Source organism: Phymastichus coffea, unplaced genomic scaffold (genome assembly GCF_024137745.1).
Source record: "Phymastichus coffea isolate CEN01 unplaced genomic scaffold, Cenicafe_Pcof_1.1 PCOF00134, whole genome shotgun sequence".
Lineage (NCBI taxonomy): Eukaryota > Metazoa > Arthropoda > Insecta > Hymenoptera > Eulophidae > Phymastichus > Phymastichus coffea.
The window spans coordinates 466,025-486,810 of record NW_026706945.1 but is presented as its reverse complement, the minus strand read 5'-3'; the positions used below and the strand labels follow the sequence as shown (position 1 = coordinate 486,810).

Genomic DNA, 20,786 nt, shown 5'->3' with positions numbered 1-20,786 from the left:
ATATTTTCTATCCTATTTCATAGTAAGTGAACAGAATGTTTGTTAATCCAATTACGTAAAATAACTTTTGATGACTAATTTATAAAATAAAAAAGTTAACATATATACAGCGCAATGCGAGGACGAAATGTGTGATTCAGACCAAGTATGGAATATGAAAGGTATAGTCCGTAAAAAATTGATAGATTTGTATTGTTGTCTATTTTTGGTATGTACTGAAAACATCGATTGCTTTTACACTGTAACTTATAAAATATGCTAACCAAAAGGAAGAGATATTTACAAATTTTTTTCTTTCATTTTTTCATTCCACATACATCAAAACAATCGATATTTTCTATTCATACAAAACTTAAAATTGAATTAATGCTGTTTTGATTCGCCTATAATTTCTAGTTTTTTCTTCAGCTCCTCAATGAGATTCCCTCTGGCAACTTTTGCTTCTTCCCTTGTCTTTACAACTCTCAACGTCACTTCGCCTTTCTTGATTTCACCTTCTCCTATGATAATTGCAATTGGAATTCCATATTCTTCGCAATGTTGCAGCTGAGCTAATAGTTTCGGACTCTTTTTGTATGACTGTTCAGCTTTGATGTCGTTTTCCCAAAGTTCCGCGATGATCCGCATCCTTTCTTCATGCAAATTTTTTTGGGCAGCAGCAACAAAGACTTGTACTTCGGTGGTTCGCGTCTTCATTCCTTTATTGGCGATCGACGTCTCGAGAACGCTGAAGATACGTTCAATACCCAAAGACATACCTACGCAAGGTACCGTCTTGTTCTTCGGATCAAACATCCCTACGAGATTATCATATCGGCCACCTCCTGCAACGCTACCTACCCCAATATTATCTCCTGCAAACAAAAACATTGTATTTGATTATTTTCATTGAAGTCGTTTGTAGACGGTAGAAATGGAAATTAATTTTTACCTATTAATATAGCCTCAAAAATAACACCTGTGTAATAGTCAAGACCTCTTGCCAAGCTTAAATCAAACACCAAGTTATCAATTATCTTGAAAATCTCGCAATACTTCAGAAGGAGTTCCATCAAGTCAACACTCTGCACAGCAGCTGGTTGCTTCATTAATTCGGTGTCTTTTCTCAATTCGTCAACAAGATCTCTTTTACCACTCCGCGAAACGTAAGATCCAATTTTGTCGGCTATCGCACCGTCAAGACCTTTCTCTTCGACCATTTCTTTTCTTACTTCTTCCCAAGGACTCTTGTCTAGTTTGTCTACAGCTGAGCAGATTGTTCGGAACTTTTCCGCGGGAACCCCACACGCTGCGAATATTCCATCTAGTAAGCACCTGTGATTGACCTTTATTGTAAATGGCCCTAATTCTAGACTTTTCAGGGCCTCGTATATTATCCGTAGACATTCTGAATCCGGCAACATTGGATCATATTGTCCAGCAATATCAAAATCCTGAAATACATTGCGATAATTTTATATCAATTTATTACCCTCTTTTTGATTTTTTCGAAAACAAAAAAATTATTTTCAAACATATTTTGAATGTAATATTTAAAATACTCACACATTGATAAAATTCTCTATAGCGACCTTTCGTCATTGCAGGATTATCCCGTCTATATACTTTGGCAATGTGGTATCTTTTAATATTAGTAATTTTATTCATGGCCAAGTATCTGGCGAAAGGAACAGTTAAATCATAACGCAAGGCAAGGATTTCTCCACCTTGATCTTTTAGATCATAAATCAACTTTGAATCTTCTCCATATTTACCCGTTAGTACTTCCTACAATCAAAATATTTGCATTAGATAAATGTTGATAAATAATGTTGATAAGATAATTTTAAAAAGTTTACCTTCAATTCAAAGATTGGAGTGTCTATAGTTTCTGCTCCATGTTTTTTGAAAATGGAAGTAATTTTTTCCATTACGGATAATCGTAATGCCATCTGTTCGGGATTGTAGTCCCGAGTACCTTTGGGTGTTTTGAGAAAAAGTTTTTGTGATCCAACATTTTCTTCTCCAAGTTGAGCTTTCAGTTCCAAAAGTTTGGAAACTTCTTCTTGAATCTGAAAGAACAGAAAGAGTTAATAATCTAGTTCTCGATTAAACAAAAATAAATAAACCGACGACTGTTTGGTACTCATACCTGAGTAGGAGCGACCACAGTCGTGTAACGACGAGCAGCAAGAACAATATTTGTACGCATCAGGTTGAACATGATGCAAGAAGGAAGTGAACCGCAACCAGAATGAAATATAAAATCCACCTCAGTGTTGGTTATCAAACTAAGCGAAACATCAGATTCAACTTAGTTAACCAGCTAGCATATGACTGCCACAGATTATCAACACTTAACAAAATGTAACTTATAAATGACACATGTAATTTGAACCAGGATTGTGTATATCAGGTACTCATACTTCTTGTCACTTAAAAATGTATTTATTTTCATCAATGGTAGATCATTAGCTTACATATTCAGGACAATTAGTTTAATTATTTATAGAAAATTATATTTTTTATAAAAGTGAAAAGAAGTGTATAACTTTTGTTTATGCTTTCATGTGCTAACAATTCATTTCTGTGGCAGTGCTGCTAGCGAGCAACTACTGCCTCACCTTTTTATCTAAATCACAACTAGGTAAAAATGTGAGATGATCAACTTTAATTACTAGTTGGCTAGTGTGCTTCATCTCAGGCAATCCTAGACGTTCCTCTAAACTAAAGGTTTTCATATGGTCAAACCAACGCTTTAAGTTTGGCAAGTTACTATAACCACCATTTTCATGGGCACTACATAAATTGAAGTACTCTGCATCTTTCTTTGAAGGATTCCAGCCAGATAGATAGCTGTAGTTTGACAGAACTTGCTCTATGTCTCCCAATGACTCTTTAAAACCCTGAGGGGAAAGGTCTCATTGAGTTGCCAATATGTGCTTGCAATAGAATTGTAGACAAATTTTGTGTAATTTTTCATTATTTACATTTATTTTGTGCAATTTGGTTGTCTTAATTGATGTATTTGAGTCAGTAATACAATTTCAATAATTGAAACAGTTAACAAAAAGAATATAAAATATTCATAAATTTTTGCATGTAATTACCAAAAGGATTTAATGAAAGCTTCATATTTACAACTCTTCTAAAGAAAAAATTGGAGATTTTTGTTAGCTATACCAGTAAAACTACAACCATGAAAAAATGATGAAATCTTGACATCATTACAATGCAGAATGACTGATAGCTCTACAGCTTTTATTTATACCTATGAAATATCAAGAACAAAAATTCTTATCCATAGTTTTTTTAAGAGCTTTTTTATATTTCTTTTGCTATTATATTGTAATTATTTTTCTGTTATCCATTCATTCTAATGTTTTGAAAATATCAATTGCTAAAATATCAAAGATGAATTAAATCAGAAAGAGGATAAATGGTTTCCATAATCTGCACAAAATGTTTGAGATAGGTCAATTCTGTATGAGTCCCAAAAAATGTGAGTTACCGATGTGCCGATAATTAACGGATAATTAATTTTCTACGTATATTCAAATATTTGTAAATACTTTTCTAGTGTAGAATAAGACCTTTTCATTTCCAAGCCCGCAACATTGATTCCGTAAATTTCAATACATTTTAAATATAAAAAATCTGTGAAAATTAAGTGTAAAACCGAAACAGCTGATGTAAATTACCCAGCGTTGCCTAACGCTATAATTAAACTTGCTACTAAAATAACTACTTATTCCGGATATTGTACTACAATTGACTTAGAAAAAAATCGAACACAAAAAAAACATTTTTTTATAGCTTGCCAAAGAATTTTTCTTGCCTAACATTCACTAAGAAATTGGCGCGTAGAAAGCAGCTGCTGGAATCGGGATCTCTCTTATTCGCGGCACTGTGTCAAAAATTATAGTTTCTCCACGTGCTTCTCTCATGCAATAGTCAGACACACGCGTAATGTAACCTGCAATCAAACCAATTTATACGGTACCTGTGCAGGATCAGCTTTAGCACTTTTTAGTTTGCGGACTAATTCGCCTTGTTCCTTGATCAGTTCTTGTAGACTGCCCATCACGCCGTTAAATTTGTTTCGTTGGATCCGCTGCCCATCGAACAAGGAGAGCTGACGCGCATATATGAACCTCAAGCTAAGTTACTACTCGCACCGTCAAATTGTTGTTGAATACGATGTGAAAGGCGAAAGCCAGGCCATTGTGTCCCAAAGTAAGCGTCGTCGAATTGGAGAATGGAGTCAGAAGTTTTGCTGCTAAAAGTGAATGGCGATTGGGTGGTTGGATGCTAGGTTGCGCATGCGTGTAATTAGCAGCGAATGGCGCGATTTATACTAGAAACGTAGGTAAAGAATTGCAATTTTACAATTTTAATGGTACCCTAACAGTTCAATATTGGCGTGTCAAATTTTAGTAAAAATCATTTCTAAGATATCTTATTATTATTCGATTATAGCTTGTCAAAGAATAAATTGTATAGAATTATTGTTTTCATAGTATGTATTGTAAAAGAAGCCAATTTTCAATAAATATAAAAAGAACCAATGTTGATTAATTAAGTACTTTCTTTTTCTTTATTTTACGGAATAATTATATCTACTACAGAACGATTTTTTATCATAAAATTGCCATAATGTCATTTGAGCATTTTTATGTATTTTACCTTGATATCACTAACATCGATAAAACTATAAATTATAACATCTAAACTTGGTTGTGTACCTACCATATTACTATTTGAAAGCACGTAAGATTCCATAAAGATACCCGCAAATTATTCAATAACAGTATATATGCTCTGCATAGAATGAATGTTATCTCATAAATGTTTTATGAATTCTCGTTTATATAATTTATGTGTTACAAATTTACAAAACAGAATATAAGTTGTAAATATATATTAACTGCAACTATAAATACTGCAAGTTACGGATTCAATTTTTTTTAAATTATCAAATTCATATATAATTAATATTTTATTTTAATTTTTCTTGACAGTAACAATTCCATCTAGATGGTACGTCACTGTTGTATGTTGTAACTGCAACGGTGTAAGACAGAGAAGAAATGATTGGAAGCTTATTATCTACCTTTTGATATTGCATAAGCCGTCCAATTTCATTTGATCTCGGACGAAATAAACTATATATTACTGGCAAGAGAGAGAGAGAGAGAGAGAAAAAAAAGACGAATGAGTTCTACTATCAGTCATTGATAAGCTTAAAATATTATTTGTTTCGTATTCGAGGATGTCATAAAAATAAGTCACACATTTTCTTGATGTAAATCTCGCGATTCATAAAGTTTTTGGCACGTGATTATTGTAAAATATTAAGGCTTACTATAAATATTATTTATCGTGTAATAATTTTCGCTTTTTTTATTTAACTTTAATTGTTAACAGCGCACGTGTTATAATGCAAATAATGATAATACAATAATTTTTTCTATTTCGAATTTTGAGTTTGAATCTCGAAGAAACACTTTTCAGAAACGTAAAATTGAACGACTTTCGAAAGTAACAGACGAAATTTCACTTTCGCTTTTATTCGGGGTTATGAGGATGAAAAAAGTAAGCGCGCGACACTTTCGGTGAAGATTTCTTGTGCCCGAGACTTAATAATTCATCGATAATGATGCACTAGACTTTTAATTAGTAAACGCTGTGTTAATTGAACTATTATAATAATTTATTTTTGCCAACTGCTCCGCAAACAATAAGCTCGTAAGAAAACTGTCATTTTCAGAAGAATCATTTTTTTATGAAAAAATCTTCTTATTATAAAAAAATGAAGTTCAAATAACTTGAACAAAAAAACTTTTGTTTAGTCCTTTTATTAAGTCAGCTTGCACCTGCACCGAGCTCCAAACTGCCCTAATAAGAGGAGAAAATGCTGGAGTGAATGTATGTCAGACGAGATGAAAAAGTGACCTGGCTGTCTCGAATCACTTTCATTTCGTTGCGTTATTGCGGACGAAAGAAAATTACGTCTATGCGTGTGTATTTTTATCTTTCATGCACTCGACCTTGAAAACTCTTTCTGCTGTCGCATACATATGCGAAAAAAATGTGCGAATTAGATAGTGATAAGCGGATGAGATTTATTGTCGTTGCATATTGACACGCAGCGAGTATCAATGATGAGTTTCGGTTTATCGTGGACTTGCCCTAAAACGAAATCGCTTTTACGCATACTATTTCTCATTGAGGACAAGTGATAAGTAAAATGTGATAGTTTTTTTGCGTGCTTTTCAAGTTACAAGTTGGCCATAAATTAATTATTTGTAAAATTATTCTCACGCGATAAACTTGATGTTTGTGAATATAATGTTACATCATATTTCTCACAAAAATGATTTTCCTGTGCATTTTGCAACGAAAATGTTAAGAAAATTTTTAAACGAAATACTCGAGTATTTTGATAAAAATAAATTAATTTGCAGTTAAAAAATTTCTACAGTAATGTAATCAAAATAAACTTTTTTTCTCATGGCATAAAAAATAAAATAAGTAATGCTCGAACCGACAAAAGAAGAGTTGCAACAGTTAGAAGGACAAATAAGATAGACCGTTTTACTATATTTTTACATCTAGATAACTTTTATTAACCAATTTCATCGTTATCGTTACAAATACGCGGATGAGACATTTTTGCGCTTGCCATTTCAAATGGATACAATGAAACGTCGTAACGTCACGTTTTTATCTTCACTTTTCGTTTATTTTATTACAGTCAATGAATTGGCGAATGAACGAATCGAGAGTAATGGTAAATGCGTTTTGGGGAGATGGGATTTGTTCACAATTTGTTTACTTTTTATCTATCATTTTCATTAAATTTTTTTACGTACGTTTGGCATGCTTAGTTCAAATGTATGATGCGACAAGTGTGTATTGGTGATTGATTGATGGGCTTACACTTTTTGCTGTTTCTGTTTACTTAAACATGCTTGTTTCTGTTAATTGCTACTCGACTCTTAAAGAACTTGATTATTCGACAACACGTACTTGGATTTCATGTTTTTTCTTGTTTTTATTTTTCTGTTAAATTCTTAAATTGTTCCTTTACATTAAATGTTCGATTGTGTCACTGTATAAGTCAGTAAAGTGTAAGAGTCACTTGTGCGTGTGTGTACAAACTTGAATAATTATAGTCGAAGACATCAAAAACATTCTACGTAATGTTTAAATAACGAGACCGTGGATTTGCCTTCTATAATTATGCTTTAAGTTTTACTTTTTCTTTTGTTTCCTCGGCTTTGTTTGTAGATTCACTAGCAAAGTCACGTAATGGTGCGCGGTGCATCGTCTAATCTGAATTCATCAAGAAAGTGCATTATCTTATCGATCCCTATGACTTCGCCTATAATTAAGGAGCGCTCGATCGAACAACTAAAATCACAATTATGGCTTCATGTTTTCGTTTTATATATTCCGTATATATCACTCATTGAAATTCGTCCGTTATAATAATTCTAAACTATCGATAAAACGTCGTTTAAAAAATAGCTTTTTTTTTTATTTCATCATTCTTTCATTTTTTTCTTTTGGCGTAAAAAATCAATCGACGAAAATTTTCCTTCTTTTTGATTTGACGCATTGTCCGTCGTTGAACTTTGAACGCGAACATTCTCGCGATCCTTTCTCCGTATTCTCGCAAATCCACGGCCTTACAATCGTTTAGGCTTATAGCTACTATTTATTTCTTTTTTTTTTTAAGATATCGGTGTACTTATACAAGAATGCTTTAATTTCCATCTTAGCTTTCTCTGATCTTTTATTCTCTCGTCCTTTCGTTAATTCCATCTCATATCATTTGAGCTCGTCAACATCGTAACCCCCATAAAAAATGGGCAGGGATGGCAAACAACGTTAAAGCTCTTCAAGTATCGACAACACAGTACAATGTTCAATATCAATTCGCGCTCCTCGATCGCGAGAACTATCGCAAAAGGGGGGGCAATTTAGCTTTTATCGTTAATGTTTATAGACTGGAACCGTAATATCATTCGATCGGTCGGATTTAAAACCGACGTGTTTTATTCTCTCTGTTTTCTATGTGTTTTTGTTTGTTTGTTCTCAAGTTTTTCTTTTTGGTCCGGTGTGGCAGTGCCTTGTTCAATTTAACGAACAATCGGTATAATGATTTGGCGTTTGAACGATCGCTTATTATATTGATTTATCCTGCGTTTAAGTATTTCTTATTTTTCCCTTTCATTCTTGCTGAAACACTATAACGGAAAAAAGAAATCTTTATATATCAAGCTATACTTAATTTTTTCATTATTCACCTTCGCGTATTTATATATATATGTAATACGATTTGAATCGCTCTTCCACGACGGAAAGAAAATAAAAGGTTTGTTCGTTACAATGTATTTATCTATAATTATAGTAAAATTGCGAGAATACAGTGGTGAGAAAAATCTTAGTTACGTAAACACCACATTATAGCGGTCAATAATAATAATAATAGTAATCATAATAATAATAAAGAAAGAAAGAGAACAATATATATTTTTCTTTTTTGTTTTCGTATATACGAAGTAAATGCATTAATACACGCAAACATACTCAGTATTTCATCGTACAACTCACTGATATTTACATCGTTATTAACTGCACACTCATGCTATCGCCAATCGTTCTACACACATATTTAATAAGTCAATACAATTATACCATTCACATAATAATTATAATATATATTTATATTATCTTTGTATATCGTATTCATCTCCCTTTATCAATATCGCATCGCCGCTTCGGGTACTTCTTCCTCTTTGCTCAATAATGTATGTATATGTATAATGTTCGTATAATCATTATTTCTGTTTTGCTTTGTCTTTCCGTTTATGTCGACGTGACGTTCCTCAAGGATCTTCCCATCCTAAATATCGCACGCGATACCAGCCTTCGACTCTCACATTCGGTTATTACTTTCCCTCTGTCGTTATATTTCTTTTGTTCGCGACATGACAATCGATAAAATCGTACATTAGCAATCTTTTGTTCTTACATCTTCGTATATGTATAATATAATTATTATTTATAATGTACTTTTTTAATATTAATTCATTTATTCATTAACGAATGACATACTGTGTGTAGCCTATTTCAGAGTCTTGCCCACATTTGTCTTTCTGCGTTTACAGAGTAAGTACGATAAAGACTCGTAAGCTATATGCTAAAAGATGGATGCGAATGAAGGATGAACGATTCTTTTATTATCTACGAGAGAGCGTGTATAATTTTTTGTCGTTCGTTCTATTGAAGCATTTACGTTCGAGAATCTCGGAAGGAAAAAAATGACTGTTTCGTGCTTTCTCTCTAGTTCCGAGGATAAAGTTTCAAAATGGGCTTCTTAGGGGGTATTTACGATTATTATTACACGTTTTTTTTCCTAAAACACCTTTGAAATACATCATCGCGTGTGTAAGTGTTTACTCTTATATCACCAGCATATTAGCGACGTTAATAAATACACAGTTTTGTTGCTGTTTACTTATGTTTAATGTTATCTGTTTCTCGAGTATCGAGAGAGTTTTGCGGCCGAGAGTGAAAAAATTGATTATCCCGGCCTTTAGACACTAATCAATAGCGACATTATTAGTTTTAATTAATTAATACATCCTGCTTTGAGAGTGAGTATGAGTTTTGCGTGTATGGTATTCCTCGTTAAAACGAGTTCTTTCTTTCACTTATCTCCTAAACTCGTGTGAAATGCGGATGAATCCTCATCTAAAACATCGTTTCTGTTTTTAATCCACTACGGCCTCTACGCTTAATTTTTCGTTTACTTGCGTTTTTTATTTTTATTTTTTTGTTTTTGCTTGGCTTCGTCACTACTTGACGTCGGCTCTACAGCAATTGGATTAATACTTTGGACCTTTGTGTGCGGGTCCATTGACACTCATGCGTGCGGTGTATCTCCCATCATATCCCTTGAAAGAAACTCAGCGTCCGCGCTGTCATCACCACGGACTCGCAATCGGATGAAAAATTTCAGATAGAGACTCTAGACGCGATTAACCATCGGACTATTGCATTTTGAAGACTCGGGGTGAGCGAACGTGAATTTTGTACTCTCGTGTTTGCCGATGCAACCGACACTGAACACATAGATTCGGATGGGTGTTGAACGCGCGATTGAAAAATCATGTGAACCGAGCGATCGAGGTTGGTTTTTGCAAGGTGCGCCCTTTCGAACCGTCAGCTATCTCGACAGTGCCGGCGGAGGTATAAAAGTAGAAAACGCGTCGACAAAGTGTGTTTGCCGGAGCGAAACTCAACGCACGATTGCGCGTGTCCCGTCGCGTGGGCGAGGGCCGACTTTGGACTTTGAGCCCAGCGCGGAGGAGTTGCGCACAGACGCGATGGCGAAACGCAAAAGCGAACCAAGACGAACGAAGGGCAACGGAAGCAAAGTAGCAAAGTAGCAACGTAGCAAAGTAGCAAACTGGCAAACAAGCGAGAAAAGCGCAAAAGCAAGGGGATTTACTCGAGACGCGCCTTGTAGCTTGTCTTCCAGATCTCGGCGAGCGTGACGGCGCTGTGGAACCTGTGGAAAATGCACAGCGGTATGCAGACCCTCTGCAAGAGCGCCCACGGCAAGTAGCCGTAGAAGTCGATTTGCACGGGGTTCGCGGCGACCTTCTGCGCTTCGAAGGTGTAGATCACCCACATGGCCACGTTGCAGATGAGCAAGAAGGTGACGATTTGCCGGCCGGGCTTGCTGCGATCGTGCTCGGGCAAGTGGACCCTTCGACGGCTGACGTCGGCGATGAAGAGCAGCTGGAGCACCACTTGGAACACGGCGAGCAGCCCGGTGACCATCACGAGTAGATTGGGCTCGTGGGTGAAGGCGGCGAGCGAGCCGGAGATCACGCTGAACACGGCGTAGATGAAGAGGCCGAACGCCGAGATGCGCAGCAGGATGTCGTTGAGGTCGCTCTGCTCCTCGGCCTTGAACTTGAGCTGCTTCACGCGGAAGAAGCCGATTATTATGGCCAGGATCGACAGTACCATGAGCGCGCAATGCGACACGTCCGCCAGGTAGATCGCGAGCAAGCCGAATTCCGGGTGATGGATCAGCACGAAGAACAGGATCAGGCAGATTAATGCACCGACGAGGAGTAGCAGGCCGAAGAATAATCCCTTGCTTGCTCCCACGCAGTCCACGCGGCCTTGACCTGCGCGTCAGGGAGAAAAGAGAAAAACGTGCGTCTTTCAGTTGTCGTCTGATTTGCCTGCTTTTTTTCGATTTAGCGAGGACCTAGCTTGGCACTCCACCAGGACTCTGGCTTGCTTTATATGTACAGAACTTGCGGCCTCAACTTTTCACACAAATCACCTAATAATGCAAATCTTTTCGTACTCATGCTCGTGGTTATTGGCTAGAACAAACATGGTTTTGCTCCTCATTCATAGATGAAGAATTCCTTATCAAGATCTGATCAATAGTTATAAGTTGTGCTATTTTTTTCAACTGAGGCATTTCAGTTGCGACCTCTTGTAAACACCAATGAAAGTTGATAATCATTCAATTTTATGAACAATGGTTGTTCTTTTCCTAATTTAATCACATGTATAGTATTTATAAATATCGCCACGACTTCATAACTTGAAAAATATAACTATTAAATTTATGCACTTACTACAAAATAATGAAAAGAAAACGACATGTCATTACAATCTATAAACCTTTCGAAAGGAAATAAGTAAAAATTGTAATCTATGATGGTGAAGTAATAGATATTTTTACAAAATAATGATATGTGCAACTGAAATCCGATGGCAGCACGATCAAAGCTATTAAAAAAATCCGATTCAACTATGTACGACAAACGATAAAAATAAAAGAAAGTTACGGTTATGCTGTCATACCACATGTAATGCAAATACTTGATATCTAACTTTCTGTTCCTGTGGTATAGACAGCATTATGCAAAGCGGGATTTTCACTTAATAAAAGTGTTTCTCCCTACTTTTATAGGATAAGCTCGATAATAAACACAACGGAATGTCGCTTATGTGGTGGATCACGCTGAAGTGCTAGAAAGGAAACCAATTATCGCCGTCATCAAATGGAAGTTCTGCCATGATCAATAGTCTGCGAGGAGTGCCAACCAAATCTCGAGCGTGAGTTTGTCAATCAAGCTCGTGAAAATTGGTATTCAGAGAAAATTCATCAAGCTGCTTTGTGTGTGTTACAACGTGAAAGAGAGAGAGAGAGAGAGAGAGAGAGAGAGAGAGAGAGAGAGAAAGAGAGAGAGAGAGTGAGTGTGTGAGTGTGTGTGAGTGAGTGAGTGAGTGAGTCAGTGAGTGAGTGAGTGAGTGAGTGAGTGAGTGAGTGAGTGAGTGAGTGAGTGAGTGAGTGAGAGAGAGAGAGAGAGAGAGAGAGAGCGACAGAGAGAGACAGACAGACAGATAAGTAGACAGAGAGACAGACAGACTCATAGACAGACAGAGACAGAGACAGAGACAGAGACAGAGACAGAGAGAGAGAGAGAGAGAGAGAGAGAGAGAGAGAGAGAGAGAGAGAGAGAGAGAGAGAGAATGACAGCCGTACCTTTGGCTACTTTTTTACTGGTCTTGGCCTCAACTTTGACCTCTTCCTGCTTATCGACTTTGCCTGACTCGTCATTCGTATCGACAGCCGACTCATCATCTAAAAGCAATGAGTAAGAAAAGGGAAAACAAGGTAAGAGAATGATGAAAGAAGTGTAATTTTTTTAATGGATGATAAATGGCGGCGATGATTAATTTTAATGTTTTATTTATTTTTGTTAACTATTGTGAGAGGCATTAGTGCATAATAATGAACATGAATTTTGTGATTTGGTGTGAGTGTGTGAGAGAGAATATGACATCGTAAAATGGAATGGGTATAATATGCGACCGCCAGCTATTGTTGGTTAATGAAACTGGCATTGAGCGAGCTTAATAAAATCCCAGAATACCAATTTCCATTTATATAATGTATTGCACATAATACATCTCTTACTTCTTTCTAATTTGTTATTCATTATTTTTAGTGTGAACTCGTAACCATCAATTGTTTTATACTAAGTTTTACGAAATCCAAAGTGTTAGTCTATTGCAAATAACAATGTTATCTTTCCCTCGTAGTAATATTATTATCCATCAAGTATAATAAATTGATACCTCGCTGATGAATTTCCGTACTCAAGTAACCAATTTAATTTGTGAATATTTGAAACTTAGCACAGCGATCATCAGCCAAGTAAAATACAAATATACAGAATAAAGAAAAGATAGAATGAAGAAGCATTTCAATCAATGGGTACGTACCTGCTTGAGCAAGAGCAACAGCACGCCGCGACAGCATAGCCTCGAGTCTACGCTCGAGATCAGCTTCGGCTTGATGGGGGCATCTCGGATATCTACCGATGTGCTTCCACATGACGTAGATCACCGCAGCCCCGATCAAGCTGTACTCGATGATGAACGGGAACAGATAGGGAGCCGAATCCTTGACGATGCTGCCCATAATGTTGACACGTCCACAAGTATTGTTATCCATCACCGGCGAGCGGGTGGTGAGGGTCAACGCTTCGGCGTAGGCATTGAAGCTCGGGTTCCAAAGTGGCGAGATCATACTGGCAGCTGCACCGGTGAAGTTCGTCGCAGTGGAATTAGCCGCGTCGAGGAAGCGTGGAATGGTATTCTTGCTGTCGGATTGCAGATCGATGTTGCTGAGCAGACCGTCGGCGAGCGTTGCCACGGCTTCGGTGCTCGCTGGCGAGGTGATTACGTCCTTCCTCGTCGGCAGGAGGGTGGTAAGGAAAGTCGACAGCGTCGTGGCTGCCGTCGATGGGCTCGCCGACGCTGCTTCGGTCGGGGTCGTCGCCATTGTCGTCGTCGTGGTCGTCGTGGTGGTCGACGATGGGTACGCCGACGACACCGGCCACTCGGAGCTGCTGCTCGAAGTGCCCAGGGTCACCGCGCGAGCTACCGGTCTCACGGTGGTGCGCGCCATTCGCGCCAGGCTCGATGCGGTCGTTGCCACGGTGCGTACGAATTTGCCGGGGTAAGGGGTCGACATGCGCAAGTTCATCGCTGGATCGCGCGGCAGCTCGCCGAGGAAGCTGCCCGCGTGACGGATCGAGTGGTCCCTTATGCTCGCTACGGCATTTCACAAGCAAGCTCATCGATTAGTTTTGGGCGAGCCAGGCGTGGGGACTAATCGCTCGTTTCGATCACACTTACCGAGGATACCTTCTTCAGCGCGACCTTGCCTCCGGTGGTACGATGAGATCTCCTTGATGCTCTCGAGCACGAGGGTACGAATCCAAACGCACACGTTCGTCGCGACCACGTGCATGAGGCCGAATCGGGCGATCACTTTGAATCGGTGGATGTTTAACTGCGAATAGCAAAGAAAAACGTGGCGTTCGTTACTTCGTCGAGGATAGAACGTTACGTTGATCGAGGCTGAGTTGAAGAAAGGGAGGTAGGCAAAGCAGAGAAAAAGTGCTTGGGAAGCGCTTTGAGGACAAGTAGAGGGCACACTTACCCTAGAATTCATGAAGATAAAGTACATTTGCATGAAAGTAAAGATCATCTGGAGAACGGGGTTAACGCCTTGGAGAATCTGATAGCAGGGTGACGTTGGTGGCACTTCAAAGAACGTGCCGAACTCCAGTCCGTTGTACACCATCGTGCCCAGGCCGAAAGCTTCAATGAAATTTATAATAGAAGCCTTTGCTTATGTCTTGGAAGCGATTTGTTTAGGAGCAAGCTGTTGAAAGCTCGAGTGTCCGTGCAATTTGATTTATCGTCGCGTGCGATTCGGTAATTGATTCGAGCTGCTGTATCGCGGTACCGGGTCATCGATTTAGCGCCGATTTTTTACGTAGATATCGCAAACGTTTGCTGTACTGATTTCGTGACGAACGATTTGATACTGGCGACGCTAAGCCGAAATAACGGCTAATTTTATTATGCCTGCGCTGTAGTTTCAATGAATGATAAACGAGTGCCATTTGACTTTCATTTACGCGTGAAGTTGCTGAATTTGTTAAAAATGATGTCGAAATGACGTCAATGTAAATCTCAGCGAGTTATCTACCGCAGCATCCTATAAAACTAGTCTGGTGAACGACAAGCACCGGTATCGCATCAAAAACATCAGCGCATACGTTTTACCTCTGACAGTTAACGGGCCCGCGAGATAGAACACCGTATAAATTTACGAGGCGAACGGGGGTGTGGAAGATAAGCATTCGCTCACCAATAGCACCAATCCGCAGGAAGAAGCTGCCATGGCTGGAATCATTCTGGGTGGTCTTGCGCCTTCTGACCGCGCGCGTGGCAACGCCAGCTTCCACATCCGTGGCGTCCTGAAATAAACGTTCCTGCGTGGGTACGATTAAAGCGCCAGTCGCATAAAAAAATCTTCAGTTTCATTTTCATTATCGATATTAACCGTCGCTCGGGAGAATTAGCGCGAGGTCGTTCGACGTCGGGAAGATATTTGTGCGTGCGTTTTCTATTTCGGGACACTATGTAACTTTGTTTCCGCCGCGAAATTTCACGCTTGCTCCCCCATAAAGTTTCGGTCGCGTTGCGTCACTTTCTTTCTTTATTCGCAGTTGCCCCTCGCGTGTGGATACAACGCTTCGCGGAAGGCATCAAGTCCAGATAAAGAGATCGTACGGCGGCTTTGCGCGAAACGGAAATAGAAAATCGCGCAATGGATAATTAGCAAATGCCGACCGAGAGTCGCGCTCAATTCAATCAGATACCTGAAACTCTTTCTTGTCTTTCTCCTTGTCCTTCTTGTCCTTGTCTTTCTTGTCCTTCTTGTCTTTCTTGTCTTTCTTATCCTTCTTGTCTTTCTTGTCTTTCTTCTCCTTTGGAGGTGGCGGTGGTGTCTCGGCGCGCGTGCAACACGCGCTCTCCTGCAGAAGGAAGCAGAAGACGTAGAGCAGGAAGAGGATGCTCACGCCGTACAGGTAAGTGAAGAAACCCTCGTAGTACCACAGTGGCAACCTGTGTGTTACCACCTCGCTTATCACGTACGCGATGCATATCACCACCAGTAGCTTGGCGTAGATAAAGCTCATTATTATGAACAGGGACGTTCTGCAAGTATAATATCATAATAGGCGCTTAGTTTCTTTATTTTTATAGTTCTTCTCGTGGTTTCGAACAAAAATCGCTGATGTTCCGGGTGCTCTAGGGAGGGAAGATTTCTTATGCACTTATTCAAATTCAGATATCTGAAGATCAGAGAAGAGAAAATAAATGGTTCACGTTTGTTTAATGGCATACGGGTATGTGTGTGGCCGAGAGTGAGAAGAGCTCAGATAAAGATTTTCACAAGATTTGTTTGACATCTCCGAGAAATTCAAACGCCGACATTTGAAAGAGGTTTTATAATGCACCATAATTAAGCCCGCAGCGAAGAGTTCTGAAATTGTGTCGTGCAACTCCTTCGAGACGAGGCGAGTCTCGGCGACACTCGATCGGCTTTCTCTCGCGCGACACAGGCCAACCATATATGCATCTCACCGTTTTTTCCTTGCAAGTCTCACTCGACTACTTCGTCGCCTGGACAGCGGTGTCGTTGGTCTATCTTCGTTCTCGACGAACGGCGCGATTTCCACTTCCGTGTTCGCCATTGTTATTGTTATTGCCCGATCGATTGTACTTTCGCACTACTCACAAAGTTTCTACTATTAAACTGGCGAGCGTCACCGGCGTTTTCCCCATGACGACTGCCGCCGCCGCCGCCGACAGCGTGGAGGCGTCTCCGAAAAATCTTTCTCTCTCCGTCGAGAGAGGAGTTGCTATTTTCGTGGGCGCGGGTTCTCTGTTTGTAAGCGTCTGCGTGTTATTACGCCGGCTGCATACGCGTGCCTCCTCGCTCGCTACCGAGTGGAATCTAGCGGCTGATAAAAGAGGCCTTTTAGCTGTACGACACTGATTCAATGCTCGTGTTTTTTTTATTCTCGCTTCCGTTTTGAATTTGAGGGAACGATCTTGGACTTTTTTTTCATCTGCTTGCTGTTATCTTTGCAAACTGTTGAAACTGTTGAATGTCCAGCAAGTTGAATTCATATTTTAATCAACAATTAATGAGCTTTCATAGTATATAATCTTAATCTTAATTATTAAATCAAATCAATCAACGGTATCTAATCAGCATTTCAAATATTAAAATCCCGAAAGTCAACAAATTGAGAAAGCTATCTAAAAGCCCTCGTTCTCTACCTCAATATTCTCGGCAAAGGCTCAAATCGAATTGCCACCCTCTCAAAAGTAAATCCGATATTCCTTCGCCAAAAAAGCAATAAAACTCGGTGGTCGCGCGCGTTCAACTACAATTTTTTCATCTCTCGCTCCAATGGAGTTTCCGAAATAGCACTTTTGAGAAGGCAGTAGACACACTTTGGCGGGCTTCCAATGGCATTTGCCGAGGATCGATGTACACACAATAATGCGTATTATTATGCGCTGCCAGAAAGCGTTTTACAAGCACACAGCTTGAAATATCACGAGCAACAAATTGTCATTTGTCAAAGAAAAAGAGAGAGAGAAGCAACATATCGTCGCGCACATATGTCTCCGTCAGGAGAGAAGCGAATAACGTAAAAAATTAATAATTCAACGGGAGTGGAAAAGGAGAGAGAGAGAGAGAGAGAGAGAGATCGAAAGAGTGAGGGCCCTCGCAGAAGCTGGGTTGGCTGGGTGCTTGGCGGTAATGACGGTGCGCGCGCCGCTCGCGTGGGTGTGGCGCGTTCAGCTTCGGTCTGCCTCGGCCAGGGGGGGGGGGGGTGCCGGCGCCGCTCGCTGCATCTTTGTCAACACAGAAAGCTGCCGCTGCAGCCTATGGGATGGCTCTCGCTGCGCGTGAATTTCGCGCGTGCTTATGGCAACTGACATAGACATTGAGGCGCGCGCGCCTGTTCTCTGAATAAAGCGCCGATCGAGTTTATGGGGGTCAGCGCGTCGTCGCCCTGAACTTTCACGAGCGCGTCACAGTTTTCTGCGCTGCCTTGCAGGCTGCTTGCCGCGCGCGCTCGATATATCCAAGTGCCTACTTTCCGCGTGCGCGTACCAAGAGAAAACCTGGCTTTCGGAATGGACTTTTTTGCGTGTCTCGCTCGCTCTCGCTCTCTCTCTCTCTCTCTCTCGCTCTCTCTCTCTCTCTCTCTCTCTCACTCTTCCTCTCCCTCGCCCGGATTTAACGGTCGCGACTCGAGGTTTTGTTTTCAGGTTAAGTAGTTCGAGTTGCAAGAGAAGTCAAATGTAGTTTCTTTTGATATGAATCGAAGCGCATTGTTGATCGTTTAATGGATTGTGCATCGTTGAGGTGCATTGTCGCGGCGAGATTGAAAGTACATTCGCTTCACAGTCGTTTATTTTCAGGACAAGTTTTCGCTCTAGCTGTTTATGATTTCACGTAAGCGTTAATTTGTATTCTCGTCAACGTGTTTACGGCTGTGTACTTTGCGCCCTCAAGGCTACGAGTTTTATGCAGAAATCCAAACGGCGAAAAATAAACGCGCACCCTTTGAAACGGTTATTTGCGTTGCCGGCGTTCTGCTCGTGCGCTCTCGACTCAAGACCTAGCGCGTGTCTTGCGCGCGTGTATCACGGTAATTATGCAAATGGTATACATTTCATCAAAGCGAGAGAGAGAGAGAGAGAGAGAGAGAGAGAGATCCATTACAACTTGTCCACCTACGCTCTCAGTATGCGCACGGACGCGCGTTCTTCGACTCGCGAAAGGGATTTAAATACCTATCCAGAGCGCGTGCGAGCCTACGACTTTCCGGCTTCGCACTTTTGCTTTGTTTCACTCTCGTTAATAACGCGTTTCCTCCTGCCTGTGCGCGAAACTAGTGCGCATTTCTCGGGCAACTCCGATCGCTGAAGTTCGCGCGCGGAAAAACAAACCGCTTGACCAAGCAAAGAAAGCGAGGGCACAATCTCTTTCTTATCTATCTCGAAAATAATTGCCGTAAGTTATATCTTGTCGAGAGCAGAGTAGAAAGCTGAGAGCCAAGAGATCGATGCTTGGGATATCAGTCGAGTGCTATGCACAGAGCGAGAGAGCGAGATAGTTGAATTTAGAATAGCCTCAAGCCGCTTGTCTCAGATTCGCAAACATTACTAATTTTCGCTTCGTTCACTCGAGTCAGCGCTTTAGCTTGATCGCGCGTCACAAAATGATCCAGCCGTTCGATCGGAAGCTAATTGTTTGGGCGAGCGCGAGGCACGAGAAACACAGTCACCGATTGGCACTCGGACCACGCATATCTCCCTCCGGCCAAATAGCCAGAAGGAAAAATGGATGTGCGCAGGCTGAGCCGCATCCAGCCTACGATATCACGATCACAACATTCACCGGTAAACAAAAAAAAACAGCGAGAGGAGCGCGCAGCGCATGCACCGCTCCGCTGGCGACAACGCGGCGACTGACTGCGCGCGCGCGTAGCGGGAAAGCGCACGCAGGTGACACTTATACGGAGAGAGAGCGGATGCTGACTCTGTGCCGCCGCTGCTGCACGGCGATATCGGTGTATATAGGGGGGCCGCCAGCGCTGCGAGTTCGAGAACAGCCGTATACGCGCGCTCGATCAATAACCGGCGAGTTGCAGCCAGCGGCGCCAGCGTCTCTTCGGCTGCTGCGAATGAATATCCGTGATTCCGCGTATAATCAGACGTGTCGCCCGTTACTTACGAGGCGACTCGATTTTCCGCGCACGGGGGCCTGCACGCGGAGGTGCCTGCTCGATGGATTTACGAGCTGCATTTCGGGGAGCAGGACTCGGTTCCGTTGCGGTTTTGTGCCACGATGAATTATCGGCTTTCAATTTTCAGTGATTACGAATCAGCGGGGATGGGTTCGCGATCGTAGTTTTTTCGCTACGAATCCGATGATGTTACGAAGGCTATTACGAAGGCCCGCGATTCCGTTTTTAGCTTCGTGTCGGGAACAGTCGATCCGGCCGGTTAACAAGTTTCAAGTAATTCTTACTGAGTTTTCATAATACGTGCTGATTCAATGGTATTCTGAAATTAGCTAGGCTATAGCTATCGACGGATGAGCGACCTCACTTATTGAGCCATAATATCCAGTAAACTGTTACCCATTCGATTCAATCGAATATAAATATTGTCGGTTGAGCTTAAACGGCACTAGAATGCTTCTCCGAATCTCCGATCTTGCTCTACTGAAAACAGACACGATCTTGCGCGTCGCAACAACAGCAATAACAACCAAAGACAAACAAATTTACATCGCGACGTATAAATTAGAAGCCAAGCGATTGTCAGCGAGTTCCCGACAGAGCGACCTTATTCCATGACGCGTGCAGCTGCCCGACGAGCGACCTTTTTCCTCTGGCGATAGGCGCGTCTCCCTCTCTCTCTTTCTCCGAGGCAATGTATATACGTATGTACGTCGAGCGTGTCCTTTCTCTCGCTCGCGAGCTACAAAGTCCCGTTCGATTTCGAGTGTAGAACGCGCATTCTATTTCCAGGCCGCCCATTGTCTCCCGAATCACCCTCGTTTCGCGGCTGGGGATGCGTGTCCTTGAGCTGGTTGTGCGAGCGTCGCGTCTTTGGTCGTTGCGTAACGAGCGAGCGACGCGGCGAGCTATTGCTCATTGAATAATTTAATAACCTTGCGTGCTCGCCGTCGACAATGGCTAGTTGTCGCGCTGCAGTTTCGAGCAATAATGCGCGCCGTTACAAAAACATGGAAACCTAATTGGTCTTGGCGCGCTCGCAACGCCAACGCGTTC

General features: G+C 41.0%; 2 protein-coding genes across 14 annotated transcripts in view; both read right to left on the bottom strand.

Annotated features, from left to right (window-relative positions):
* Window positions 1–94: 94 nt before the first annotated feature.
* Window positions 95–4,242, bottom strand: LOC131671733 (histidine--tRNA ligase). 2 transcript variants are annotated; one of them, XM_058948395.1, is made up of 6 exons: window positions 3,983–4,242; window positions 2,604–2,885; window positions 1,839–2,051; window positions 1,546–1,767; window positions 932–1,433; window positions 95–854 (listed from the first exon to the last, which is right to left on the bottom strand). In XM_058948395.1, the coding sequence occupies exons 1-6, from the start codon at window positions 4,061–4,063 to the stop codon at window positions 364–366; spliced, it is 1,791 nt and encodes a 596-aa protein (XP_058804378.1). In that variant the 5' UTR covers window positions 4,064–4,242; the 3' UTR covers window positions 95–363. The 2 variants fall into 2 exon arrangements, with proteins under 2 accessions (XP_058804378.1, XP_058804379.1); XM_058948396.1 differs by lacking the exon at window positions 2,604–2,885 and having other exon boundaries at window positions 165–854; window positions 3,983–4,241.
* A 2,350-nt stretch (window positions 4,243–6,592) lies between these two features.
* The window catches only part of LOC131671722 (proton channel OtopLc), a 37,168-nt gene continuing 22,974 nt past the window's right edge, over window positions 6,593–20,786 (bottom strand). For 7 of the 12 annotated variants that reach the window (XM_058948372.1, XM_058948370.1, XM_058948373.1 and 4 more), the window contains 7 exons: window positions 15,774–16,113; window positions 15,260–15,383; window positions 14,543–14,703; window positions 14,236–14,392; window positions 13,318–14,151; window positions 12,575–12,673; window positions 6,593–11,195 (listed from right to left, as the gene is read on the bottom strand). In XM_058948372.1, the coding sequence (XP_058804355.1) occupies window positions 10,501–11,195; window positions 12,575–12,673; window positions 13,318–14,151; window positions 14,236–14,392; window positions 14,543–14,703; window positions 15,260–15,383; window positions 15,774–16,113 (2,410 nt within the window). In that variant the 3' untranslated portion in view covers window positions 6,593–10,500. Of the gene's footprint in view, window positions 11,196–12,574; window positions 12,674–13,317; window positions 14,152–14,235; window positions 14,393–14,542; window positions 14,704–15,259; window positions 15,384–15,773; window positions 16,114–16,542; window positions 16,985–19,384; window positions 19,427–20,786 lie in introns of those variants that run through there. The other 5 variants (XM_058948378.1, XM_058948377.1, XM_058948368.1 and 2 more) reach the window with 5 other exon arrangements.